The sequence below is a fragment of the Semicossyphus pulcher genome, unplaced genomic scaffold, assembly GCF_022749685.1.
Source record: "Semicossyphus pulcher isolate SPU_LCO1_2020_fin unplaced genomic scaffold, fSemPul1.0.p SCAF_7, whole genome shotgun sequence".
Lineage (NCBI taxonomy): Eukaryota > Metazoa > Chordata > Actinopteri > Labriformes > Labridae > Semicossyphus > Semicossyphus pulcher.
Window position 1 is genome coordinate 24,613,108 of NW_027211748.1, and position 27,124 is coordinate 24,640,231.

Genomic DNA, 27,124 nt, shown 5'->3' on the forward strand with positions numbered 1-27,124 from the left:
TGGAGTTTCAGGGCTTCTCACACAGACTGTTGGCTCAAACACACACACATTCCCAACTTTCAAACAATGCACTGGTTACCATAATTACTAATTTTCTGGGTCAAGTGAATTATAGCTCCTAATGATCTGTAGTTGATTACCAAATTATGACTAACTGTCTACTTATCCGTTATTTACCTCTTGGGTTATTTATACCCAGTGGGTAATAAACACTTTAAAATCATTCAATGGCTATTAGCAGTTTATTAATAGACACAGATCAAGTGTTATATAATTGACTCATCATTCATACTTAAAGACTTTAAAGTTCATAAGTTATTAAAATACTGGCATCTGAAGGAATAATAATTTTGTAATCATAAATAGATCTCTTAGTCATCATGAAAACATTAATTATCACTACATGTAATTACCTACCACATTCTTAATAATTAATTATTAAAACAATTCTCAGACATCCAATAAACTAATAGTTTCTGTGTTTAAAAATAACGTTTGGATGGAGGACGTGTATTTGTTGTCAGCGCTGACAGCTGCTGTTGTTAAAATAGCCCTAATGGCTAATTTGCTGGCTTATCTTTGCAGCTCCAATAATCTCCAGCCAACAGAGCTTCACATAGATGTCCTTGTTTGTGCACTACACTGAGGGGGGAATTCACTAAGAATGAATTGCGGCCGCTGATAGCGCCATAAATTGCGCATCATTTGCACCCGCTATGTGCGCCGTCTGAAGGTCCAGTTCACAAAGCAAATTGCACTGATTTTGAAGCGCAAACACGCCCATAACGTTTCGCAGATCCGTGCAGTTTGCTCTTGTTTTGTGTCTGATTGTGGAGAGAAGCTGTCTGCACCTCCACTCTCTGCTGCGCGGTGCTGCGCTCTCAGGCATCAGTTGAGCGCACACTGATGGATCTCAACTCCATGCAAAGATCGATGATGAGCAGGGAGAGGAAGGGGGCAGCTCTTTAAACAGTTTACGGTAAAGTCCAGACTGTAACACAGCTTCATTTTTAAACGAGCGCATGACAGCAGCTCGTCCTTATAATAATAATAACAGCTCCAGACCGTCTCCACACATTTGGGGATTGAGCCCCGCACAGCCCCGGACTGATTGGTTTCCCAATTATAATAATAATGACGAATATTATTTGCCTGTATTTACAGACAAATACATTTTTTGATCACACAAAAGGTGAAATTGTCATCATGATCACCGGAGCCTGACAGCCCTTATAATACTGCAATGCAGCTCCCACCAACTGCTGGTGCTGTGAGTGCTGCTGTTTGTGAATTAGGTCCTTTTTCCCACGAGGCTCATTTGCATAGAAAGGGGCCAAATTTGCGCCGAATGTTTGCATAATGACTCATTTAAATATGCACAAACAGCACCGGAGCACAGAGACGCCGTTTGCTCTGCAGTGCACTTTGAGGTGCATTCAACCCTCTGCATGTGCTTGGAGGATGAGGCCTTTTGTGTCATTTGCACAGGTTTAGCGGACGCATCTATTTGGAACCTGCTTACCATTACAGACCTGTGTCTACTTCTTCTAGTTTACTCTTTCCACAGCCACAGTTCCCACAATCAACATTTGCAGGTCCACGCTAAGCACAAGCTAGCTGATGCCGTATTTCACTGATGCCCTGATACCTGAACAACCTTGTCATGCACTGAATTATGAAGTCCTTTGCAGTCACAAGTCTGCCTCTTTCCTTCCTGCACACACTCATTCAGTTTTTCTCTCTCATCATTTCCACTTCTTTGTTGAATGACTCATCTTCCATCCCCTGCTTCCTTTATGCATGCCCTCTTTATCACTGCAACCTCCCTGGATGGCGCCTGTTTCCTTGAAGACTATTTCACCGCCTGACAAGCCTTCATGATAACACCCATATCTGCCAGCTCTCCCTGAAACCAGTCTTTTACCTTGAAGTGTGCTTTCTGTCTCTGAAAGGCCTCCCTCACCTTAAATATCTCCTCTTGCTCTGAAAAGCGTTCCTCAGCCATCCTGTGATATCCATCTCTGCCAGCTCTCTGAGCGAGTGCCTCCAAATGAAGAACTGTTAAATGAGAAGGACGTCTTTCATTTTCCTGAAGGCCTTTAAAATTTCCTTTTAAAACTTGTGCTTTTAATTTGAAACATTCATGGTCTGCAGGCGTGTCAGGCGGATGTGAAAAGTTGAAATTGCGTCACGTTGAACTGAGGCCAGGGTCAACTGGGAATATGTTACAGCATGCACCTGTTATAGCTTGTTCTATAGTATGAGCCAACCACCCTGGACAGCCTGACAGACCTACATCTGGCTTGTTTGTTCTTTCAAAATTAGTGTGGAAAGCTCTCTTTTCCTAATTCCTGCTATGCTCTGTTGTACACATCAGACTGACTCTTGCTATCGATATCAGCTCCTGGACGAGCAACAAGATCTCTTTGTTGGCTTCTAAATGGATAACCATATGGTTCATTGGAAAGCACAACACAGGACAAAAATCGTACTACTTCAGTACTTCTCTTGCCAACTCAAAATGTCTATTTTTAAGATCTGTGTTCCTTTGTTTCATTCCTTCATTGAAATAATTGTCACTTTATAACTGATCCAGGTGGGATTTGTCCATCCTGGAGTGGCAGCCTCTGTGATCGTGTATCTGGCTTCAGACGGGTCGTGGTCTGGGGAGCAGTGTCGGAGGACAGCCACCATCTTCCTGTGTGATACAACTGGCAAGAACCACTCACTAGGTACTTGTATGGATTTGATTGTTTTAAAATCACAGTAATAAAATGCTACATTATAAAGACAAAAATATGCACAACAAATCTAAAGTACTACTTCACAATCCTTTCGTCGACCCAGGCACACATGACGTCTCATGCATTCGGAACCCATTGGTGGTGAACGTGACACATGACCTCTCTAAACCCTTCTACGTCACGGCCTCTGTTGTCCTTCTCTTCTCCTCCCCCTCTGTGGCAGTGGGAGGCGTGGCCCTCAGGACCTCCTGCCACTTCAGCACCTTCGCCCTGACCGGGTGCGCATCAGAGGGTGGGCTCTCCCACAACTACCTACTTAACACACACACACACACATGCTTTTACACACATACACACAGGGTTTTTCCTGCATTGAGGAATTTTTGGCACCTCCCAAAGAAGTGTAAGCCAGCGCCAAAGGAAGATCACCAGCACCAAAATCCTAAGAATTGAGAATGAAATGGCGAAAGAAAATGAGAAAAGGCGTCTCTGCGTACGTTTCTGCAATTTATCAAACAACTGTGTGGCTCATCCACAGCCGCTATATTTTACACAGGCGGCTGACGCTGCATTGTTTTCACTGAACCTGTGTGCTATAATTGTGAAAGGGCAACTCCGGAAATTGTCCTGACCTGATTCTCAGGACATTGTAAGCTTTTTGGAAGATAGCCAGATCAACTGTGAGGTTTTTCTCCGGCAGAAAACCTGCGACAGGTCGCTGAGGAGCGCTTCACCCCCGCATTTTTCTTTTTGATTAGTTTCTTTCTTTGACAATAATATTTTGACAACAGGTCACCACTCAAACTGCTGCCGCATGAAACGTAAGCAACAGCATCAGCGCATATCTGAAAGCTAAATATCAATATAGTTGTTAATACATTTTCTGCCAATCACTTGACTAGTTGTTTCAGCTTCACTTTCTATGTAAAAATCTTAATAAATGTCTAATTTTCCCAATGCAGTAAAAAGTGATATATTTCCTTCTGAAATGAGTAGAAGCAGGAAGTTAGATAAAATGTATAATGCTTAAGTTAATATAGTTTTCCACCACTGAATGCCTCCTTTCTCCAACCTCCACACCCCTCTCCCTTTAACTCACTTTCCTCCCCCTCTTCAAATGTTATATGTTTTTAATTTTTAATAAATTAATTACATAAAAAATAAAGTAATTAATTTTAAAAAAAAATCAGTTTTTTAAATTGGGTTTTCAGTTACTCAAGCGTAATAGATATTTTAACCAAATGATCAGAAATAACAGAACAATGCACAGGGATCGATTATGCTGTCGTGTGTCGCAACCCACCGAAGGCCCATTCTGAGCCAGGAAAAACCCTGCACACACACTGTCAAACAACATGTCAGTAACTGTTTCATACTATCAAAAAGAGGTTATATGTTCACATCTGATCATACTGAATACAGACATTGACTGAAGTCATTTAAGCATAGAAAACATTTTTTATTACATAAAGAATTGGGAATATTACAAATGTTTGGGAGTTTTAAACACACTGGTTTGAAAACATAAAAACAGAATTGCTCCTGTGTTTTTAAGAATATTGATTTCAGAACATCATAAAAAAAACTTTTAAAATTACTCAAATTTTCTCTCCATTATTTCGGCCCACAATGGAGAGTTCATAAAATGGTCAAAATTGATACATCAGAAGCATTTCTTCCTTAATTCCATGCATTTTTCATGCCTCAGCACCAGCTATAGGATAAAATGTTCAAGTTTTTGCAATTTTGTAACCAAAAGGTCAAAGGTCAACTTTACCGTAACATCATAATGTCCTGGAAAAACGCTTTTTTGACCATTATTCCCATCCCATTCTTCTGAACGTGATACCTCAGGAATGCCTGGAGGTAATATCTACAAAACTGGCATAACAATTAAGGGTCAAAGGTCAAGGTCACTGTGACCTCACATCTGTCCCATTTCTCATTAAGGTGACATCTTGGAATAAATTCTAGTAGATCTGATTTATTATTTTTATTTCATCTGTTTGGGTGAACAAAATCTCCTCTTGCTTCACCCCTAACTGCGTTTTGCCCTCATGTTGCAAGAACCCTCTGTACTAAAAATCACATGAACTGTTGTAGAGAGAGAGAGGCGTTCTCTGGTATTAAGTCCCCTATAGACCATTAAGACTGTTCGCCACCCTATCTTAAGCCACAAAAGAGTTTTGTTTTCCCATTTAACATAGTCAACACTTCAGAAGGAGAGAAGCATAATCTCGATTGGAAAAGGAAATTTTGCAGTCTCTTTAAATGTAGTTCTAACAGCCTACCAAAACCTCGTAGTATTCCTTTAGTCGGACTTAATTTTCTAACCCAGAAATATCCACCAGTCTAAGCCTCCTAGCTGTGTTGTCTTTGTCTCCCTGCCTCTCATCCCTCTTTTTCTCCCTCTCCTTTCCTTTCTCCATCCCTGCAATAGCTGTTTGCGGCAGCCGTGTCAGATGGACAGCTGCAACAATCCCCAGTTAGACCACGCCTCCGTCAGGTAGGCCCTTTGGAATGAAATACTGACCAACCACAGAGCTGAAACAACAAACCAAAGCACTATCTATATATCAGTGTGTCTCTGTAGGTGTACAGGAGGAGGGGAGGCCTCTGAGTGCTCCGTTCAGTGTCACCGTGGTTTCAGTATCACTGTCCTCAACGGCAGGGCGACCCCACCACACCAGGTACTAAATAATGTTTATGTGTCGTCCTGTCAATGTTTCCCTTTTCTCCAGTTATCCATTGATGTATCATTCAGATACAATCTGAGACATTCTATATTTATTGGATGGGCGTTGAGATTGCACTAAGATGTAAGAGATCCAGTCTTGCTCCAGTCATTTGTTCCACCATTTGTAATATTTGGTTTCCTTTTACTCGCTGAGCATTTGTGGTTGCATCCTGCATTCCCACTAAAAACTGGTGTAACTCAATTACATCTGCCATGAATGATGAGGGAACAAAACAGATTTAATGTCCAATGTGTTTAGTTTCACAGATGACATTGTGTCAAAGGAGAAGTAATAGAAACTGTTCACATTATTGAGACGTACTGTGTCAAACTACGCCAAGTTCTGCATTCTGGCCTTTTCACTGTCTTTCTTTTGGAGCGAGAAGTGAACGTATTTGGATGACAGGGTGGATTTGCATTGTGATGTCTCTATCCTGGTTATCAAGCTGCCATGGTCGAGTACTGTCAATCATAAGTAGGAAAGTCTCCTAGCATACCCTGCTTTTTATTCTAAATGGGACCATTGTTTACAAAATGAACATGCTGCTGTATTTCAGAAGACTTGAAAGTAGTGATTGTGAACATTAACTCATTAAAGGGGGCCATATCTTTTAAATGGATATTCTCATATTTTCATGGGTTTCACATTTTTGAGTGTTTATTGTTCACAGTGAAAAACTGAAAACTGCATAATTCCATGTTTTTCCAGAAGGACATTTTTTAAAAAGGTCGCCTCTGAAATGGGCCGTTCAGAACAGCTGCAAGTTTCTAAGTAGAACCTTGCTATGGCTGAACTCGACCAATCGTCATTCACCGTCATTCACCTCAGGCTGCCTTCTTGCTCTAGCTTGTAATCAAGTCGTCAATTCCGATGCCTCCTGGCGATTCTGGCTTGTACGTATAAGGCCTAATAACCGATCCTAGAGCAGCCATGTTTTCTACAACTTTGGAGTGACAGTGCAGTGCGGCCGCTCCCCCACGGAGGATCACACACATGGGGGAGGGGCTACACGGTCACTTTGAATACTCAGCCAATCGTCGCTAAGGTCTAACCTTTGAATGGCAAAACGTTTGAATGGCTTGTTCATTTCAGGAGGAAGGAGAGGCTCCTAAAAAAAAATACATTCAAATATTTAAACAATTTTTAAAATGAAACGAACACTACCAACATGATTCAAAAACACATAATAATAGTAATAAATCAGCTTGAATGTAGGGTCATTTTTTCCTATTTGCTTTCACACAATCTCACTTTTTTTTGCAATTATTGGACTCGCCCCCTAGTGGCCATTAGAATGCACGCACATTTAAAGCACTTCTATTCTAAGATGCTATGTCACTATCTCAAGCCTTTTTCCCTGCTTAGTGGGAAAGGTTACAATCGGCATTCAGACCTGGGTCAAATGGCTCTGCAGTAGACCCGGGTAATTAATTATCGCCTCGGCTCCGATCGGCATTGATGGGAACACAAAACCCAGGTCGACACGCTAATCTCCGCTCCCTTTCCGGCGCGATGCTATGACGCACACAGCTACAAATTCCACCCGTCTCTATCCAAGCAGCGCTTGAACATCGTTCCAAATTTGTTGCCGTCGAGTTTGATACACTGAATGAGTAATAGATACAATAAAGACCTAACCACTGTAAGTACTTTGTGTGTACTATTGTTTACTAATCCTGTTGTCAGCGCGTTTGTGACGTCAGTCGGTGACGCAGCAGAAAAGAGAACGACAGGTGTATACTCCACTGGCAATGGGAAAAGAGACAATCAGCATTTATTAGCGCTAATTTTGGTGGGAAAGGGGTATTATATACAGTCTATTGGCACAGGATTTGTTATAATATGATGCTTTTGTAGATTGTTGGTGAATTCCTTTCTTCTTCCTTTCTCACTCTTACTCTCTTTCTCCTTTAAGAGAGAAGCACGCCTGGAGTGCTTCCATGGTTCATGGGATCGTGTGGTTAGCTGTCAGCCTGTAGACTGCGGCCTGCCCGATCAGTCTCATGTTTACCACGCCATTTTCAGCTGCCCCTGGGGAACCACCTTTGGCAAACAGTGCTCCTTCACCTGTGGATCGCCAGCTATACTACAGGGTAAGTCATTGATCTATCTTTTCTGTTCTATTCTGTCTGTAAGTGCTTGTCTAGCCTTGTTTGGTTATTCGTGTCAGACTTTGTATTTCCTTTCATTGTTTTTTTGCTTGGTTTTTTTTACTGTCGGTTCAGTTGGGTGTTGCTGCATTTTTTTGGATTATCAACTGTTCCTAACTGCTTTACAGAAGAAGCTAGCAGGGTGAGGCATGTGTCTGTTACCCCTGCTGGCCGTCATGCTTTTTAGCTAGCTACAGCAACCCCTCTAAGGGGAACACTGCTGGTTGCAAAGTTACAAAGATCAAGTTCTGCCATTTCCAAGCAGCATTTCAGGGAGGGACCCCCATCCCCTCATCATCATCTTTTTGGGACTTAAGCAGGCAAAAGCATTGCTGCAGACTCTGGATCCTGCGAGCTGTGCAATGTTGGTGAGAACTAAACAAGACACAGTGTTGTTCGAAACAATGAATGGGAGGTTTTATCCTGCTTTTATAAAAGCATGTGTCTTGGGCGCCTTCTCACAGGTGGACGCTCGGACATACCAGCAAAGTCACACTTGATTTGGGAAACTATAACTCACCTAGAAACTATAAAATATGCTGCTCACTGAGAATCTGCAAGCCTATTCAACCAGGTGTATGGCGTCTGTGCTGCTGCTAGTTGCGCTTCCCTCCACACATGTATATGGTTTTAACTCAGAGATGGTTGAGCTGCCATTGGTGCTCTCAGTACTGTGTGTGAGCTGATATTTACTGTATGCTTGCCCGAGGAGAGCTGTGATGTAAACGCTTCTGGATCAAAGTGTCCAGTGAACAGACAGACAGATGCTTCCATTAGCTACAGTCCATAAAATGGACATTAATGGACATTAATCTTTCATTTGTCATGGATAACAGAAGGTCTGGAGGCCTTTTTGGAGGGTGGACCTTATTAAAGTTATTGTCTTCATTTAAAGAAATTCAGTTTGCAACCAGTTTAGAGAGATTAATCAAATTATTGCAATAAAAATTACTGCAAAGGCCATTTGCAAAATCACAATTTCCGTCCCATCAGATGTATTTAAAATCACCACTTTCACCAGCCACAGCAAATCATGGCACCTATATTAAAGAATAGAGAATTACAAATTCACACTTCAAAAAGCTTTACCCATCTTTTGCCCCGCAAGTCACACAGTGTTGAAGTGTCTTGAAGTGATTAGACTGAACAAGGGTGATGTCAACACACTTTGTGTTTGTGGTTGGAAAGCCACAGTGAATCAAATGTCGTAGTATAGTCAGCAGTAAGATCCATGTATTGTTGATCTAAATACAGATTGTGCACAAGTAATTCTATTTGTGGCTTTTGGTTTAGTGAAACATGTTTAGAGGCCAGCATGCATCATCACCCAGCAGTAAAGCCCTGTGTGCAGTTCAACAGTACAGCTGTGATGGATTTTAAGAATCAGAAAACCGGCACAATGTTTAAATAGCTTATAAAAAACGTGATGCCATGTTAAAGATTCATTACATTTTATAGACCAAATAAAACTTGTGAAAGTTTTAGGGTGTTATGATTCTCCACACATTCCAACTCACGCTTCATGTGGGGGCATACAGGCATAGCAAATATTAGCTTTGGGCAACATGAAGCCATAGTCTCCTTCCCCTCATAACTGTACAAGAAAGAGCCATGAAACGAAACCAGAATGTTTGCAGGGACAGAAATGAATCCATGATGTTGACCTACTTGAGCTTCTAGTGCAGAACATACTGTGTATGTAGAGCTGAACGTAACTCGGTAAATGTATTTTTTAAAGCAAGTCTATATAACTCTAAGAAAGAAGAAATCACACAATATTGATGTTTTAAATTAAAAGTTTGAATTTTTCAGTAATTAAATAAACCCTTGCTCAACTCAAAATACTCTGCTGCTTCAACATCACTTGGTCTGATATGAACAATTTTTTAGTGGCCAATGTTTGCAAAAAAACATTTCTGTTGCTATTTAAAGAAAAATAGGAAGTAAAAGTGGTAGTCTCGAAGATCTCAGTGTTGTTCTCTTTGGCGACACCTTTTCTTTCGCTTTTCTTTTTAGACTGTTTGCCTTCATCTGAGCGTCCAATTTGTTTCTTTTTCTTTGGATTTTCACTTATTTCTGAAGTTGTATTTGTAGTCATCGATCTTTTCCCTGTTTGTTCAGCCATAGTAGATTACTGTTTACTCGCAACACTTGCAGAGACCGGAAAGGCAACCGCTTAGCTCCGCCTACCCTCTCTGACAGACCAACCACTGCTGGGTGATGGAAAATGGCCAATATCTGATTTTCTCCGCGAATGTCGCCACAGACACCCAGTCCATAGAAATACGATAGACTGCAAATGCAAAGGCTTTCATCAGTGGGCCATAGGCTCAATCACCATTGTGTTACCTCATTCGGCGATAAATAGTGATTTAAATGAAAAAGTTTGAGATTGTTACTTAAACACACGTAAAGAAAATATTTGTTGTTTTGTGCTTGTAGTCCCATTGCCACTTGATCTCAGTTGGTAAACAGTAACTCAATTTGACATTAACTTGTAATTACCACATGTAAGAAAAAGAAGAGAGAAGAAGGGTCCAATACAATCTGCAGCTTCTTTGAGGCCCTGTAAAGGTGGAAGTATGTCCAGAAGTGAAAACTCAACCTAATAATGACCTCATCTTTCAACTCAGGTGAGAGGCAGAGTATGGACGTTATGCATGCATACCAATCAATTGAGCATAGATAACCAGGATGGGCGATGTCATCGTAATGGATGACATCGTTGTTTGTATGAGGATGTGGCCGCTTTTGTTTTCTTTTCGGCTTTGCCGTTGTACACCGAGCAGCAGGAGCAACATGAAACGCTGGAAACTATGCAAACCAAGTCCAAAATAACCACACAACTGAAAACTAAGGAAGTGGATAGGGGCAAATACCACAATGGTTGAGGGCTCAGTGGATGACGACCGTCAGCCGTTGGTGAAAAACAATGGCTTCATCAACAGGCTAAACCTTTGCACATAACATAAAATTGCTAAGTACCAACAGAGATAGTAATAGAAGAATGACACATTTCTTGTGTATATTTTTCTGCTTTTCAAAGTCATGTCAGGCACATTGTCCCTTCTCAGCTCTACTGTTGATATAAAAAAAACCCCTCTTCCCTCTGTCTCCCCTCCTCAGGTGACAGCGACCGGTTGGTGTGTTTGGAGGACGGTCTGTGGTCTTTCCCAGAGGCCTACTGCAAGATAGAGTGTCCAGAGGCTCCAACCGTACCCCATGCCAAGCTGCTATCAGCAGACTGTCTGGCTTCAGGGCACGATGTGGGCTCTGTCTGCCGTTACAAATGCAACCCAGGCTTCTATGTGACAGGGAGCCTTAAAAAGAAGACACTGAGGTGAGTGTTTCCAGCCAGTTGGTAGCTCTGTAGACTGAAAAATCTATGTATTACTTGCAGTAAATGGCACCATGCAACATCTGGCAAATAATGCATAATCCCCTCCTGGAATCTGTGTTCTGACCAAAGACTTTATATATAGATGGACGACATAACAGCTCCTTAAAAGTGTAGCCAAAACATTTAGAGCGCCCCCTGCTGACTGGCTGCAGTATATCTCATAAAGCCTGCGTCCTCCATGTTAACAGATGGGACATGAGTCAAACTATCAAATCAAAAAACACACCAAATACATTTTTCTCAAACATGGTTTCTGTCATTATAGTTAGTTATTATCATGCTGATGTTCATCCAAGGGTTCATTTTTCTGACAAGTTTTTTTAATTCGTTATTTGATGCTGTCAAAATAATGATTGACAGCTCTGTTGACAAATACGGCTCCTTCAGCTAATCAGTTCCGGGTGAGCAGAGTGGAGGACGAACGGTGAGAGGAAACGTAACAAAAACAATCACTACAGTCATTGAGGTTTACATATCTGTGAACGTTAACCTCAGACCAACACAAGAAGCTGTTCTGCTGTTAAACACACCGGCGAGCGAGATCCTTACTGTTTTTTCAGTAACTTAAGTGTGCGTTTTGGTTAGGGAAGTGGCTACGGCGGCGCCACCTGCCGATCTCTACTGCGCAGACTCTGGCTTCAAATGACATCATCATCGCAAGATGGCAGCGCTTATCACGGGGGCTATTGTGGCATCAATTTCTTACAAAGGGAGCAGATGGAGACGCGTCGTCCATCTATATATACAGTCATTGGTTCTGACCGACACCTTAAATCATCAATCACATGAATGATTTCAGGCATAGTATTTACTTGTTTTCATACAAGGACATAAAGAATTGCAAGAACAATTGCATTAAATAATATATTGTCAGTTTGGTCTGCTGTCTACTTCAAAAAAAGGACAAGGGACTTCCTTATTTGCCTTTAGTTTACAAGATTCCCATTACCCACAGCTCAATCTCGGAACCCATCAGTTATCGTCTGAGACGATATATCCTCTGGGGACAACAGTGAACATGTTTGCTTTGTCAGCTTTAGCGATAAGGACTTCCAGCCAAGACTTCCTTTTCCGTGTGCTGCATTGTTTACAGTCCAGTTTGCAACTTGTGAAGCAACCGTGTGTTCAGATCAAAAGTGAAGCAAATTTCGCCCCTCCAGATATGTCAGCAAAATAAACAGGATCATTTCTTGGTTCATTAAATCCTCTGTAAATACTAAGTTACACAGAGTTGGGGAAATCTAATTGCCGAACGGCTTTTGCTCATTGCGTGAAGGGAATTTGAAGTTAAATTTTTGATCTCGAACAGCTTGTAAGCTGAACTCGCTGCAGATGTCTGTTTATAAAGATAATTAAGAAGTTGTCAGATGACACTGATGGGAGCTGGGATGTCATTACGCGGATTACGTTCCGCCTGCTTTTGCTCTCCACACGGACTGTTTTTCCTGCATACGCTGCAGCCTGCTGGTCAATATTACTCGTACTACAAGCTTAGTACATACGGAAACCAGAACACTTGCCGTACTAAAAATCCATGCCCTGCCTACAAATAGAGATTACCCACTGCTGAAGGAAATAACGATTTTTCATTTCAATAATTTATGCAACAGTTTAACAAAGCATCCCATGAACACCCAAATCTCAAGGGCACACTTTTAAGAATCAATGGGTACGGTTAAAGGAGACTTTTTCATCTCTAAAACAGAACTCTTGTTTGGTAACAAGCTCACATTAGGGTCCAATAAAATGTGTGCTGCTGCTTGCTGAGCCTGTTGTTACATTGCCAGTTGCATTTATTTGGTAAGTGCTCATTACTGAACACAGTTCACATTGAGATGAGGGCTTTGTAACAGGAGACACAGCGTCTAATGTAAGTTTATATTCAGCTTTACATGGAGTTGGCCATCTCTCCTCACATGTTTCAGTCTGTATAGCTGTTGAGTTTATGCACCATATTTCCCAACATATGCAGAGTATAAATGTATGCAGTATGTGAATGTGTGTAATGGTAATGCTACATTTTCCTTCTTGTATTGTCTGGTATTGTTACTAAATTGCAGTGTATGAAATATCTAACAAGCTGACTTTTATCATCATACAAAGCCAGTAAAAATACACATTATAACTCTGTTTTACATTAATTTTCCATCCGATACGGTGAAAACTCTTTTATGCAAAGATCCATTTGCAGCTGGGTATCTTTATGAGCTACGCTTTCTCAAACTTTTGGGTAAACATTTTTATAACCCCCGATGCTTTATTAGTCCAACATGTGAAAGTGAACAGCAGAAGCTATTAAAGAGCTTTAAACAGGCTCTTTACTCTTACCTTTGACACATGTACCCACATACATTTATATGGTAACACATACTGTTGCGTTTACACACTACATGCACCACATCGGAGGCCCGTTTTACTGTAGAGTGGGCCGTCCTCCGTGCTCAGTGGGCTTTTTTGTTAGTGAAATAGTAAAAGTTAAATGGGACAATAGAGAAGGTGAGAAAGGCTATAGAGTGCATGTGAACCTCAATATATTTAATGTTTTGTAAATAAATAAAAGTCAATTTTCGTTCTGTGTAATACTAAAGATTCAACACAATAGTGATTCAGACCACCTGTCTGTGAAACACCCTCTTTATGAAACGCTGTATTATTGAATAAAAGACAACCAAACACTAATCATGATCCAACTGGCACCTAAAGAGAGGAAAACAGTGTCAGAGTACTGGCTATAAACTGGCCACGTAACACCAGATTTTTCCTATTGTGCTAATCATTCAAACTTTTTTGGACTACTCAATTGAAAATGAAACTCTGAAGAACCTTGTATTGTCTGGAATGAAGAGATGTATTCATTTGCTGCCGTCTCTAGGAAGTACTTCAAGTTGGACTGCCAGGAGAATGGCCAATGGGAGGTGACCAACTGTGAGCCGATATCCTGCCCAGCCCTACCCGATGTGTTCCAGGGCATGTATAACTGCACCAATGGCCTGTACTATGACACCATCTGCACCCTGCAGTGCCCGGATACGACAGATACTGTAAGGTTTCAACAACTGACCATTAATTCCTCAGCTTAGTTTAAAGTATTTTTGATCCCATCATTATCAACAGTGTGACCATGAGCGTGATAATGTCTTAAGCGGCACCCAGTTAGTGACGCGTTTTCCATCACCCAGCAGTGGTTGGTCTGCCAGAGAGGGTAGGCGGAGCTAAGCGGCTGCTTTTCCGCTCTCTGCAAGTGTTGCCAGTCAACAGTAACCTACTTTAGCTGAACAAACAAAGAAAAGATGGATGACTACAGATACAAGTTCAAAAATAAGTGAAAATCCAAAGAAAAAGAGACAAATTTGACGCTCAGATGAAGCAAACAGTCTGAAAAGGAAAGCGACCGTCATCCAGGAAAATCAAGAGTTACAATCGGAGCCGACCGTGGACGTCACACATGCAACACTGTCTGGATATCTGGGAAGTGTGCTCCTGCAATTACCGTTTATCGCCGTAGGTGCCGCCAAAGAGAACCAAAATGAGATCTTCAAGATTACCACTTTAAGGCAATTGAAAAGTTAGACGGGGTGAGAAAAGTGCGTCATCTTTTTCTTGGTAATGTCTCAAACAGACACCACAAAAGCTGTGTTCACAGTAGCTGTGGTTTCACTTTTTTTTTTCTTTTGCTTCAGACTTAAAGAGGAATCACTTTTGGAATAATTCAGCACTAGTCGTGAGGTGCAAAGGAAACAACTAATATGCAAAATTCAAATGTACACTTTCACCAAGTTTCCCATATGTGGACAGCAGCATGGTCAAGTTAAATGATACAAAGTTACTAGGTGATTTGTTTGTAGGGAGCCTCAGGTTATCCGTGTAACTGCTCAACAATGTACGACAATAATAGACTCATAAATTATGGTTGGAACTAAACTGAGCAAATAGGTTTCGGTTTCATTTGAGATTTGGTAAATTTGTTAAACATACATAGTTTAATGATGGCCACAATAAATAAATGTAAGTATCTGTGTTTGTTTTTCAGAGTGAAATACGCTGCACCAAAGACGGTAAATGGACTGCAGAGTTCACCATGTGCTCCAGGCTCCAGGGATCGTGCTCTCCTCCTTCTGAGCTCAACTCTGTGGAGTACAGCTGTGACCAGGGGATGGATGTCGGTGAGTGTAACACCTCTCTGCGATGAACGACTAATCCATGGAATAAACAGTCCTGATCGTATTCTCTTTCTGTTAATCGAACTAAAGTTAATGTCGGATCCTTTGCCTGTTCCCAGTTACACTACTCAGCTTAACAGACGAGCACGTACGGTGATAGAGCATCTTTTTGTCAACACATTATTAAATACTTAAATGAGGTCCAAATTTAAGCGAGGTAGTGGATAAAAAAACAAACACAAAAGTCTGTAAAGAGTGATTGTCCTCTTAGACTGGGAGAGAACACATTAAACCATCATTTGTATCTGAAATCTGAAACCAGCACGGACACAGTCTGCTCTTAAAAATCAGGCTTGATTTATGGCCTGTTGGGGTTAAAGTGCCAAATAGTCATGTCTTATTTACTCAGCCATGGCAACAACAAAGCTTCTTCTCCCAACTGACAAAATAAAGAGTATCGGACAAGTATGGTCCGGTACGTTGGGGAAGAGAGGACACACAGTGCTGGTGGTAAACAAGTGTGATTGGCTGTTTACACCACTGCACAGTTTTATCTGGAACACTTCTCCATTCATCACCTGTTGAGTATATTTTGAGGCTGAATAAATGCAAATAAAACATCAAACTTTTCCTGTTGTTAAAACAACAGATGTGGAGGCTATGCTGCTTTTGGATAGATACACGGGCTCTCAGTGCTTGGTGCTGTATAAATATAGAGATAAGAACTTGAGGGCTTTTACTGTAACAAACCAAATTCAAATATACATGAGTAGAATATATATTTACTCTTGTTATTGTACGAAATCTTTGCCCTGGAAAATGTAAACAAAGGCAGCGTGCAGTTAATCGCTTCGTCTGACACCTACCCCCCCACTTCGTCTGACACCTTCCGACTTTCTGACATTAATAAATGTTATATTGCTTCTCATTTAAACAGTCTGACTGAAGCAGGCAGCCGATGGTCGCTCCTTTTTGTGCAGAAGAAGCGTCAAGTGACGCGTGACTGCGGCCCTTTTTCCAGCAGTGCTGAGATCAAAAAGTGGCCGATGGCATGCCACGGCATGTGCCACTGTGTGTGCCGGTAGTTTAGCGGCATGTGCCGTTGCCGATGGCATGCCACTATGGGGCCAGCGGCATGTGCCAATTGTTAGACTGGCATGCCGATCCCCTCTGTAATATGCCACTTGTCTTCCAAAGGCAAGTGGAAGTGCATATGAAAATGTACGATGCTCTTTACGACATTTACTGTCGAAAATATATACATTTTTTTCTTGATTGACAGCTCAAGTGCAACATGTAAATAAAGGATTGTATACGTTTCTCTCGTCCGTCTTTCATGTGTATTGAAAGTATGGTTGATCCTCCATAATGACAGAAAAGTAATTTCATAGCCATGTCCTTGGCGATGTAACCAGTGAGCTCGTAGCAAAGCTTATCTCAGCTAACAAGGTTAGGCACGCGGCATGCCATCGGCCACTTTTTCTGTGAGCGTGCACAGAGCCTGAAGCTTAAAGCCTGAGTTAACAGAGAAAGTTTATAACCACCTTCATGATACCTGTTCGTTTTGCGTGCATTGTTGCCGCTTTGGGACATCATCACCTGTAGGTCTGGGTCGGATTCAGGGGGATCTGCCCATCAACCAATTCAATCAGGATTGTGAATGTCCGACAGCTAACCACTAACATTTTAGTCTTGTCTTGTTAGCAAAAAACAAACAAACGTGTCGTCAGAGTTTTTATTATGAACTATCTATTTTTAGCTCGTGAACGTCTCGTCTTTGTCAAAAAAGATCGTTGACACACACACACACACACACACACACAGTGGCATACAGACGTACATAAACAGTAGAAGCCCTCCTATAGTGGTGGTTGGCAAGAGTAAGTTTTTTTCCTGTGTTTGAACATGACTTAATGTAACAGATGCTAATGAGAGTCAGCGTGTAAGGGGGCATTTTACAGAAATGTGATGTAATGCAAGGAATTATTGTTATAATTATTACGTTTGGTCCAAATGAATTGTATATTTGAGGGGCTAAAGCTCAAAAACTCTCTAAACTTTGCACACGCATCAGAAGCAGCAAAGATTTATATGTTTTATGGGTCCTGGGCATGGGTGTGGAAAATTGGCCCTTACCGAGCAGCTTTCGCCCACGTGTACCAGAGGAGGCTGGTCCTTACAGGCAGAGGGGATGGCTCTTTTTTATTCGATTCTGATAGGCAGGATCAACAAAATAAAGAGTAAAATGGTTCAAATTAAAATTACCTAATTATGTCATATTTAAAAAATGACTATTATTGAAATTCTGACTAAAATCATTCAACAACAACACTTGCAGATCAGTGAAGAGGGGTCTATGTGAGGTGGTGGTGGGGGGCAGAGCAGGATGGGTACTGAATGTAATGAAAGAAATGTTTAATGGACCACAAGTGAGACAAAAAGAAACTGCTGTAGCAGAGTGTTTGTTAGGGATTGGCTTAACTGTAACTATAAAGAATACAAAATACTTATATCAAACCTTATTCATGCATTTGGATGAAAATGTATTTCCTGATGGACAGCTAGCTTTACTTAAGTACCGAGTAACTACTGCTATAAGCTATAGTTAGCAGCTACTAGCTAGTTAGCTAAGTGTGCCATACAGATAGGGGTCCTGATAGCTGATTGGGGGGCCAATGCCCAACCTCACTCTCTTGCTACTCCCCAGCCTTCCTGTCCCTGCCTGAGCCCACCATATTGTTGTCCTGGAGGGGTCAAAGTTCAGGTTCAAAGTCGTTCTAAATTGCTTCAGTACTGTAAAATTATTCTCTGCCTTCAATCTGGCCTCTGTTGGTCTGAGGCTGTGTTCAGTGTAGCTCCCCTCCAGAACTACCTGCTTGTCAATTATATGTCAATTTATAGTCCCTGATTTCTTCATGCTGATCTGCCATTGGTCAATACATTTTAAACTATGCTCCAATGGAAGACATCCTTCCAAAACTGTATTGCATTGTTCAATGATAATTTACAAATGTAATGTTCTGTCAGCTGGTCTGACAGCTGCGATAGGCTCCAGACCCCCTGCAACCCTGAACAGTACAAGCGGTATAGATAATGGATGGATGGATGGATGTTCAGGTCTCATTCGCTGTATTGTACATGAATGTGACAAACTTGTGGTGAAGTAACTGAAAGATTAAAAGGATTTTGGGAAATAAATTCTAACTCGTTCCCAAAGAGTCCCATGGTCGCTAAAAAAAATTGGACCTGCATATTTGCAGCTGCCAAATGTTCTCAAAGGTGTGAAGTCCTGTTCATTGCTGGTTGCAGCCTTAACTTGATTTTTTTTTTCTTCTCCTTTTCATTGCAGGTGCTGTTTGCTTCCCAACATGCATTGTAGCTCTGGACATGGATCTACGTGACCCCGTAGTCCTGCCCAATGGCACGACAACAGACTCTTTGAAACACTGGATGTTACCCACCAAAGTCGAGGTGAGACACCCGAGGAGGGCGTTAAGTTACATCGACATACACTTTTTGTTCACCAAAAGGCTCTTTCTGTTCTGTACAATCGATTATCAAAAAGTCAATAACTCAAAAACCACAAGGGGCATTTTTTTGTACCTATGCAAAATTTAAATAACTTTGGCTTATATTACGCGATTCTCTTCTACTGTTTGGGTAACGCAGAATAACACGCAGAATTTAGGCAAAAATAAACACCACTAACAAACACTTGCTAATTCTACATATTTAAAGTTATAAAAGAATGTTTTTTTATTACCATTTTATAATACTGCCATGGACGGCAGACACATACTGTAGCAACAAATCTTCCGCACAGGTGTTTTTTATGCTAACTGGATGTTTGCTGATATACCGAGAAAGTCTGGGACTTTTACAAGAGCAACTTCAACGCTGTCAGTCTGTAAAACCTAAGAAACCTGCCCCACCCTGCTGTAAAGCTTTAGAGTTCTCCACTGCCTCACAAGACAACCAGAGTTTCTTCTTAGTATTAAGTGCTGAAAGTAGACATTTGCTATTGCACTGCCATTAAGTTGGGAGACTTCATAGAGATTTGTTAACAGGTAGTTGTATAATTTAAAGCACCTTCAACCCCCAGTCTCAAGCTCCAAAAGCAGATCTTTCCCATAAATCAGCGGAGTGCCTGTTTTATTTGAACCTGCAGAACACTGCATGGCTCTTATTGTAAATGTCTTCTTCCCATCATGTTCGAAAAATGGCTTCAGAGGATTTTCCAAGTGTTCTTTTGTTGGGAAACATCAGATCCTTGTAATTTTTGTTTGACATGAACATTGTGCTGATATACGGTATCAAAGTTCACACTAATATTCTACTATTGGCAGCGTGCAGTTTTGCAATCTAGTTCAATAGAGCCAGTTTTCTAAAACTCAAATTTGTAAAACAATAGTTTTCTTCACAAACCGGTATTAAATATGTGATTATGATTACAGGCTTCAGGTCAATGTCCATTAAATCCAGAGCTTAAAGGGTTGGTGCTGTCTGATCGTCTCGCAAAGCTTGTTGTTGACTTGTTTCATGTTGAATGATGAGGCATGATGTGGTTTCAAATGAGATAGCTTGATTGGTTTAAATAACCGCAGCCGAGCAAGTGATTGTAGTTTGCTACCATTTGGAAACTCTTGGCAGGTTTTGTAACACAGTTGTTGTTTTGCTCGCTCGCTGCCATGCGACCGGTCCAGCGCGCCGTGAAAGCCGATCCGCTCGCAAACAGCACAGAGGTTTTTACAAAAACACCCATCAGAATGAATAATGCATCCAAACATCTGGTGGTCTTAACAACAGCGTGGAGCACACTGAGCTACTGCTCCAGACTGATTCACCTGCACTGATAAGCACACAGCCAAGTTCATTTGTGGGACAGTCAACATGCAAAACAACAAAGAGCCGCTTCTGCTGAACATATTTGCAACATGATTCACATCTTCTGACTTACAAAGGTGGCAAAAGTACACACAGCCTTTGCTCAAGAAGAAGAAGGGTTAGTTGTATAAAAAAAGACTGGCTAAAGTAGAATGATTCAACTCAAGTCAAAGCGAAAAAGTGCAGCCTGTAAAGTGTACTCAGAAAAAAGTATCCCTGCTCTGACTCTGCTCTGATGTTGCCAGCAATGTTAGGCTGGGTAACTTTCATCCATCTGGCTGCAACTTCTTTCACGTACATGGCTTTCACTAGACGCCTCTATTCAGCGGTCAGGTTTCCCTCTCTTGTCTGTTTCATCATGTTATATCTTAACCTTCATTTTCCTCATGTTATGTCCGTCACGTTTCATATGCACTGATGTATACGGCAATGAATCATTTCTATGCATCACGGTCCCATCTATTTAGGTTAAAATCGGTGTTAATGATGAAAAAGTGGTATGCAATGCTGCAAAACATAAATCAACAATTCCCCTCAAATGCATTCAAGCTAAAGCAACAAGCCTGTTTTGAAAATGTAAGGAGCACAAAGTACAGATATTTGTGTTTAAATGTAAGAGGTGAAGGTAAAAAGTAAAGAATGAAGTAAAGTATTGATACCTGAAATCTCCAAGTATGGAAAAAAATTCAAAGCTTAAAGAAGATTTTCATGTAAATAAATGTCTGTTAGGTCTCTATCTATCACAGAATGACGTAACACGATGGTGATTGAGCCGATGGCCCACTGGTGAAAGCCTTTGCATTTGCAGAATTACAGACTGGGTGTCTGTGGCGACTTTTGCGGAACAAATCACAAGCAGCGCCCAGTTAGTGACGCGTTTTCCATCAGCCAGCAGTGGTTGGTCTGCCAGAGAGGGTAGGCGGAGCTAAGCGACTGCTTTTCCGCTCTCTGCAAGTGTTGCGAGTAAACAGTAATCTACTATGGCTGAACAAACAAGAAAAGATGGATGACTACAGATACAACTTCAAAAATAAGTGAAAATCCAAAGAAAAAGAAACAAACTCGACGCTCAGATGAAAGCAAACAGTCTAAAAAGGAAAGCGACCGTCAGCGAGGAAAATCAAGAGTTACAACCGGAACCAACCGTGGACGTCACACATGCAGCACTGTCTGGATATCTGGGAAGAGATTACAACTTTAATCCAAAAGGCAACTGGACTTGGTTCTTGAAGACGTTTCACCTCTTATCCGAAAGGTTTCTTTAGTTCTAATCTGACAGAACAAAGTATTTGTACGTCATTACTTCTCGCCTTTGATTAGTTTATAGTAGCTTTAGAATTTATTTACCATTTTAAAGGGCCAGTTCAACGATTTTAACCTCAGTCCTATCATGCTATTACGGGGAGCTAATGCCATTATGGTAGAAAGAAAATGCAATTTTGCTCTGTGCCTTTGGAGGACGATGTCCGCTTCTCCAATGGGCCCTGAAAAACCTCCGCCAGATGACGCGTTTTACATAGTCTGGCGGAGGTTTTCCAGGGCCCATTGGAGAAGCGGAGCCAGGGAGCTTGCTAAACTACATTCCGCAATCTAGGACGGCTGCCTCCGATGTCATGTCTCGTTATAAATCGTCAGGTTTGAAATGTAGACTGCCGACCTGATGATTTTTTTGGACGATCCACTTTTATATTCTCATCATATTTCGGATTCTGTACCACTTTGAGCCATCGCCTGCAGTGAAACGGTAATATTTCACTCCAGCGTCTCTCGCTGGGCCGTTCCTTTCAGAGTGAGGAGCGCACTGAATGCTGGGTGTTGTAGGAATGTAGAATGGGCAAAACTACGAGCTGTTTGTACAACTTTCTCCACAGCTATGGCGCCAATTTCAAATATTATTGCTTCTATCGATTACAGAGCAGCAGAGAGCTTTGACTGACAGTGGCTTTTTCCAGGGGCGAACTGCTCCTTTTTAAATGGACACTATTTGCGGTGAATGCTAAAAAAAAGAAAAATGCAGAATTATATTTTCTCAGATGAGCTTAAGATTCTCTAACAACAGAGAAAACCTAAAATGTAATCCCTCTGTCAAATTGCAGAGGAGATTTCCGAATGTGTGTTAATGTGTTTCATATCATTTGTTTGACAAGATTGTTGGCAAGGCATTATCTTTAAACATTTCTAGTAAAAGATTTTTAATTCCCAGCTGCACCATCTAATCACACAGCAGAATCAGCCTCGGTTGTATGTCAGTCTGCGTCCGTTATCATTCAACTGTTTTTGTTTTACTGGAAATCAGAGGCAGATAGTAAGAGTAAAGGTTCCAGTTGACGTCAAGGCTTCAGAAAATACACACATCTCTAACACACAGTGTATACAAGCCTGCGTGAACACACTTGTAGGAATGCCAAATATTAGGTTGACGTTAGAGAGCTGCTGGGTTTTTTTTCTAAAGGTGGGTCAGGTTACCCAATATCATAACTCAAGAATCACTTCTACGTTAATACTGTCGCAAACACTGCTCCACTTTCACCTTACTTTTGGGTGGTCAGTCAGTCAGCCAGCCAGCCAGCCAGCAGGTTAATCTTACCTTGCCAAGGTCAAATAGTTGGACGGAGGTCTGGTTACTTGCGCCATATCTCTGACACTGCCTTGTGATTTTGAAGCATTGTCTTATCTCAGATACTTCAGAATCAGGTCTCCCTGGCTGGGTCAGGCATACACAGGAAATCACAGGGGAGAATCTACTTTCCCTGTCCATATTTGTTAGTCAATCAGCTATCTGCCGACCACCTTGTCAATTCCTGGGGTCAAATAAATGAGGAAAGACCACAGCCTCGCATAAACTTCACAACAGAATTTTGAGCTTTGCATCGACTTGTACAAAACAATTATTATTCTTCAATCAAAATGTTTTTATGCATAACAAACACGACAGAAAGCTTGAAATTGTCATAATGCACCTCATAGGTCCATGAAAACCATAACATATCTTTAGGATGAGACTTCTAGTTCTTCTCATTTTCATATTCCCGTTCATGGTAGTGCAGGCCAAGTGCAAGTGGATCATTGGAAAAGAGGGAGGGAGATTTAGTCTACACTAATCCTTTTGTAAATGTTTGACGTTTATAAGTTTAATTTCATGTTAGCGGGATACTAATAAATAATAATGATCAGATTTCCATCAACCTCTCTCTACTCTCCGTTATCGTTCATCTGGTGTATCCAGTGTATATTCTCACAGAAATTATACCCTGAATCCCATGAAACATTCACTTTCATTCTCCCCAGAGGATGAACACCAGGCTGTAAAAGGCGAGGCGCACCCAACTGCCTTTTTTGTTGAAGCTATGGTTAAAGACCCCCTCCAGTGAAAATCAAGTGTTTAACTTTGTAAACATCTCCATGTGGTGTTTCTCATGTGCTACAAGACACATCAGGGACAACATCAGCAGTCATCTCCATGGCTGGGCCTGTCTGCTTTTAAACTGCAGTGTACCAAGGACAGGCTGAACAACACGTTTTCAGATTGGCAGGTTTGAGACGTCACAAACCTAAGGAGCCAATCCCGTTAATGGACGGGGTGACACTATGCATATCATTATGTGTAACCTATGGCAACCACTTCGGCGATGTGCGAGCAAGCTGTAACTGTCATCGTAATTTTTGCAAACTCACTGCTTACTACTACTTATTACTACATTTCAAGCTCGCGAAGTTTCAACAAGTTGCCACTAAACGACGGTAGAGACGTGTTTTGTTTTCGCGACAGAGGGGAAGGTTGTAAATTTGCATAGTAGGCGGGGCCTATGCAGATTCAGGAATTTTTAATGGGGGAGAAGGAGGAGATGCCTTGGGACGATTTTTACAAGGTAATTAAACGTATTTTGCAGACACAATTTATCATTTCAAGCAGAGCATTTTATACGTCTTCAAACATGACTGGAGCTGGTCTTTGAATAATCTTATGACAAGGTGCACTAGTAATTGTTCAGTAGCTTTTATCGTCTTAAATTTTAAGACTGGAAAATTATTTTCTTGCAATGTACATCCAAGCATAGTTTCTAAATGAGCACTAAAGGAAAGGGTGTATGTTTTTGCTTTTTGAGCCCCACCTTTAAAAAGCATTACAATTATGTTTGGCTGTCTATATCGAGTTTCAGAATAAGAGAGAAAACATGTCTTTTATCTTCTGTTAATCAACACTTATAGAAGAACACCTTCTGATGAGACTGCAATATGTATGGATGGGCACCGCAGTCACTGGTCTGGCCAGTGAGGAAGTCGGCATTATCTTACAGCTTCTTATTGTTCAAGTGAAATCAATGATTATTATATATTTAAAATAAATCTGTGACTGAGTGTTTTTTTTTCATGGCAAACACAGTGTCCATTTCCTGCATTGCTCAACTGTTATTCTGTGCTTTGTTTTCCAGCGCATAGTCTGCACAGGGATGATGAAGTGGTACCCTGACCCTCAACACATCCATTGTATTCAGTCATGTGAGGTAAGAGCCCAAACAGCTAAGCTCTCCTGAATCCAATACAGGAGTACGTGCAAATATTTTCACCCAGATATCAGTCCCAGGTTTCTGAAAGTGTTAAACGAGGAACTGTCTGCTTCAGTCATGACTGATCATGCCTGAAGATAGATTTTTTTTCCCCTTCTCTGTATCTCAGACGTGATGTTTTCGGTGCCGTGAAAAGAGAAAAAAAAATATGTTTAAAGTAGTTCTGGCTTCGTGTTTGGAGTCACCTGAGGCCAGGCCATCATGCTTTTGTCATAACACAATATGATGTAGATGTTAAACATTTTGCAACATATTGCGTATTGCAAAAGCACATCCTGCTATATATTGGTTTTTATTATCTATCTTCAACTGCAGCTGGGATAGGCTGTAGCCCCCCTGCGACCCTGAACAGGATAAGCGGAGTAGATAATGGATGGATGGATCTTTAACTGCAAATAACAGTATGTCTCTAAAAGAAAACGTTAACCCTTTTTACACTGCGGTTCCGCCTAGGCGGCGTAACAAAGCTCCGCCGTCATGCTGCCTCTGCCATTTTACATTGGACCAAGCAATGCTGGTGTAAAGCCGCCCCAGGTGTAAACAAACAGAGCGTGCCTCACATACACACACACAGCGCTGTTCTGCCCTGCCAGCTCCACTATTTAGGCAGACGCTGTTTCGCCTCTGTTACGCCGGAGATATAGTTGCTTTTAACTACGCATAATGGCTGCCGCGCCTTCCCTGCATCTGTTTGACGCGTCGGCTGTGCACGTCCTCCAAAATTAACGCTATGTGTATGCGAGATGCAGTATGCACATGACCCGCAGGGGCAGTGTAGCGGCAGAGAGGATGTGACAGGGTCAACACAGCAGCCGGAAAAGTCAGAGAGTTTTGAAGAAGAGCTGACAGATCAAGTCCGCGATCATCCACATCTGACAGACATTAGATATTTTAGAAGTAGGCGACCTGCAAAACTAAATGGAAACAAGCCCGGGACGTTACGTCCGTGCATGGAGGAAAATTTTGGAGAAATGGCGTGGGGGCGATCCCGATGGTGAGTTCTGTCCACCGAACACATAAAAGCTGTCACTTATTCTGCCGTGATCTCAGAATTAACATCATAGTAACGTCCTCAAGTGACTCGATGTCTGTTGTTTACATCCCGCACATACAGTTGTTGTATACGGCCTGAGCTCTCTGGTCTGCCCTCTAGAGGTATCCTCCAGTAACACGCGTAGTTCCTAGACAAGTATTTGAACAATTATGTTCAAGGCGCTGCCGGTTGTGTATGCGAACACAACGTTAAACAGCAAATATATCTCCAGATTTATGCATCTATTACTACCTCTGATGCCGGCTCAGAGGTGGAACGACTTCGGCCCACCATTCCGCCTGCTTGCGTTCCACATAGAAGACTGAACGTATCAGAGACGTTATGATCCCGCTTTGAACTGGCAGTGTAAAAGGGGCTTATGTTAAAATCACTTCTATCATAAAAGAGGACATTTTCAGTCTGTTTATCTCACTTTAGAAATTAATATTGCATCAATATGACATTGTCAAACACATCGACTGACTAACGCTGCATGCACCTGACAAACTGAACTCAGTTGGTAGAGCAGGCGCGCCATGTACAGAGACTACAGTCGTCAACGCACTGATCGCAGGTTTGACTCCCGGTCTGCTGATCATTTGGTGCATGTCCACGTTTCCTGTCTCTTTTCAAAAAGCCATGAAAATAATCTTTAAAAATGTACGTTGTCCAACCTAAATGAATGCTACACTACTATAGGTATTCTAACCAATGCAAATTGTACAAAAGGTTTTTCCACGCCCTCGTCAAACAAGGGAATTTGAAAGCACATTACTGTTAAATTGTGATTAAATAATGACGCCTCCGTCTCTATTCCAACTAACTTCGTAGCAATCCTGCTGACCTCAACAAAGAGACACTCAACAGACTATAAGACAAACACAGCTTTTGTTTTTCACTATATTACCTTGATAGTTTATATAATAAAACATAGATTCTTGGCATTCTTGTCAAATGATACACAGTTGACCTTTTGTGCCCATTTAAGCTGACAGCACATACGTCTCCTTTAGTCTTAGCTTTGTGAACACAGTGTTTGCTACCTCTAGCTTCACCAGCTGATGCCCCATTTTCACAAACATTATGTGATCGTGTAATACTGGTCTTACATAACATGTTAAGTCCGTGCCTATGTTCATATCGTCAAGGTAGGGAGGATTTCAGTTTGGCTTTCTTGCCTTTATTATCAAAGATATTTTATTAACATTGAGATAAGGAGTACTTAATCCTCAAAACAATTACACCATTTCTGGGCATAACCACATCAAATCGGCCGCCTTAGCCAGAACTTTCCAGTAATATCCAACGAGAAGCAAAACATGCTCTATCATTGTTGTCATCGCTAATAAAGATACCAGAGGCGGTGTGCAATGGGCTTCACATTTCCTGATGACAAATCGCAGGCAGAAACTGATATTCTAACACTTAAAACTCTACAAGAATTCTT

At 41.4% G+C, this 27,124-nt stretch overlaps 1 protein-coding gene across 1 annotated transcript in view; it reads left to right on the forward strand.

Annotated features, from left to right (window-relative positions):
* Positions 1–27,124, forward strand: part of pappa2 (pappalysin 2) — a 92,028-nt gene that overhangs the window by 51,066 nt on the left and 13,838 nt on the right. The window contains exons 16-25 of the mRNA XM_069684860.1: positions 2,597–2,732; positions 2,848–3,022; positions 5,185–5,250; positions 5,338–5,434; positions 7,398–7,575; positions 10,759–10,972; positions 13,905–14,073; positions 15,063–15,195; positions 18,542–18,663; positions 24,510–24,581. Coding sequence (XP_069540961.1) covers positions 2,597–2,732; positions 2,848–3,022; positions 5,185–5,250; positions 5,338–5,434; positions 7,398–7,575; positions 10,759–10,972; positions 13,905–14,073; positions 15,063–15,195; positions 18,542–18,663; positions 24,510–24,581 — 1,362 coding nt within the window. The remainder of the gene's footprint in view (positions 1–2,596; positions 2,733–2,847; positions 3,023–5,184; positions 5,251–5,337; positions 5,435–7,397; positions 7,576–10,758; positions 10,973–13,904; positions 14,074–15,062; positions 15,196–18,541; positions 18,664–24,509; positions 24,582–27,124) is intronic.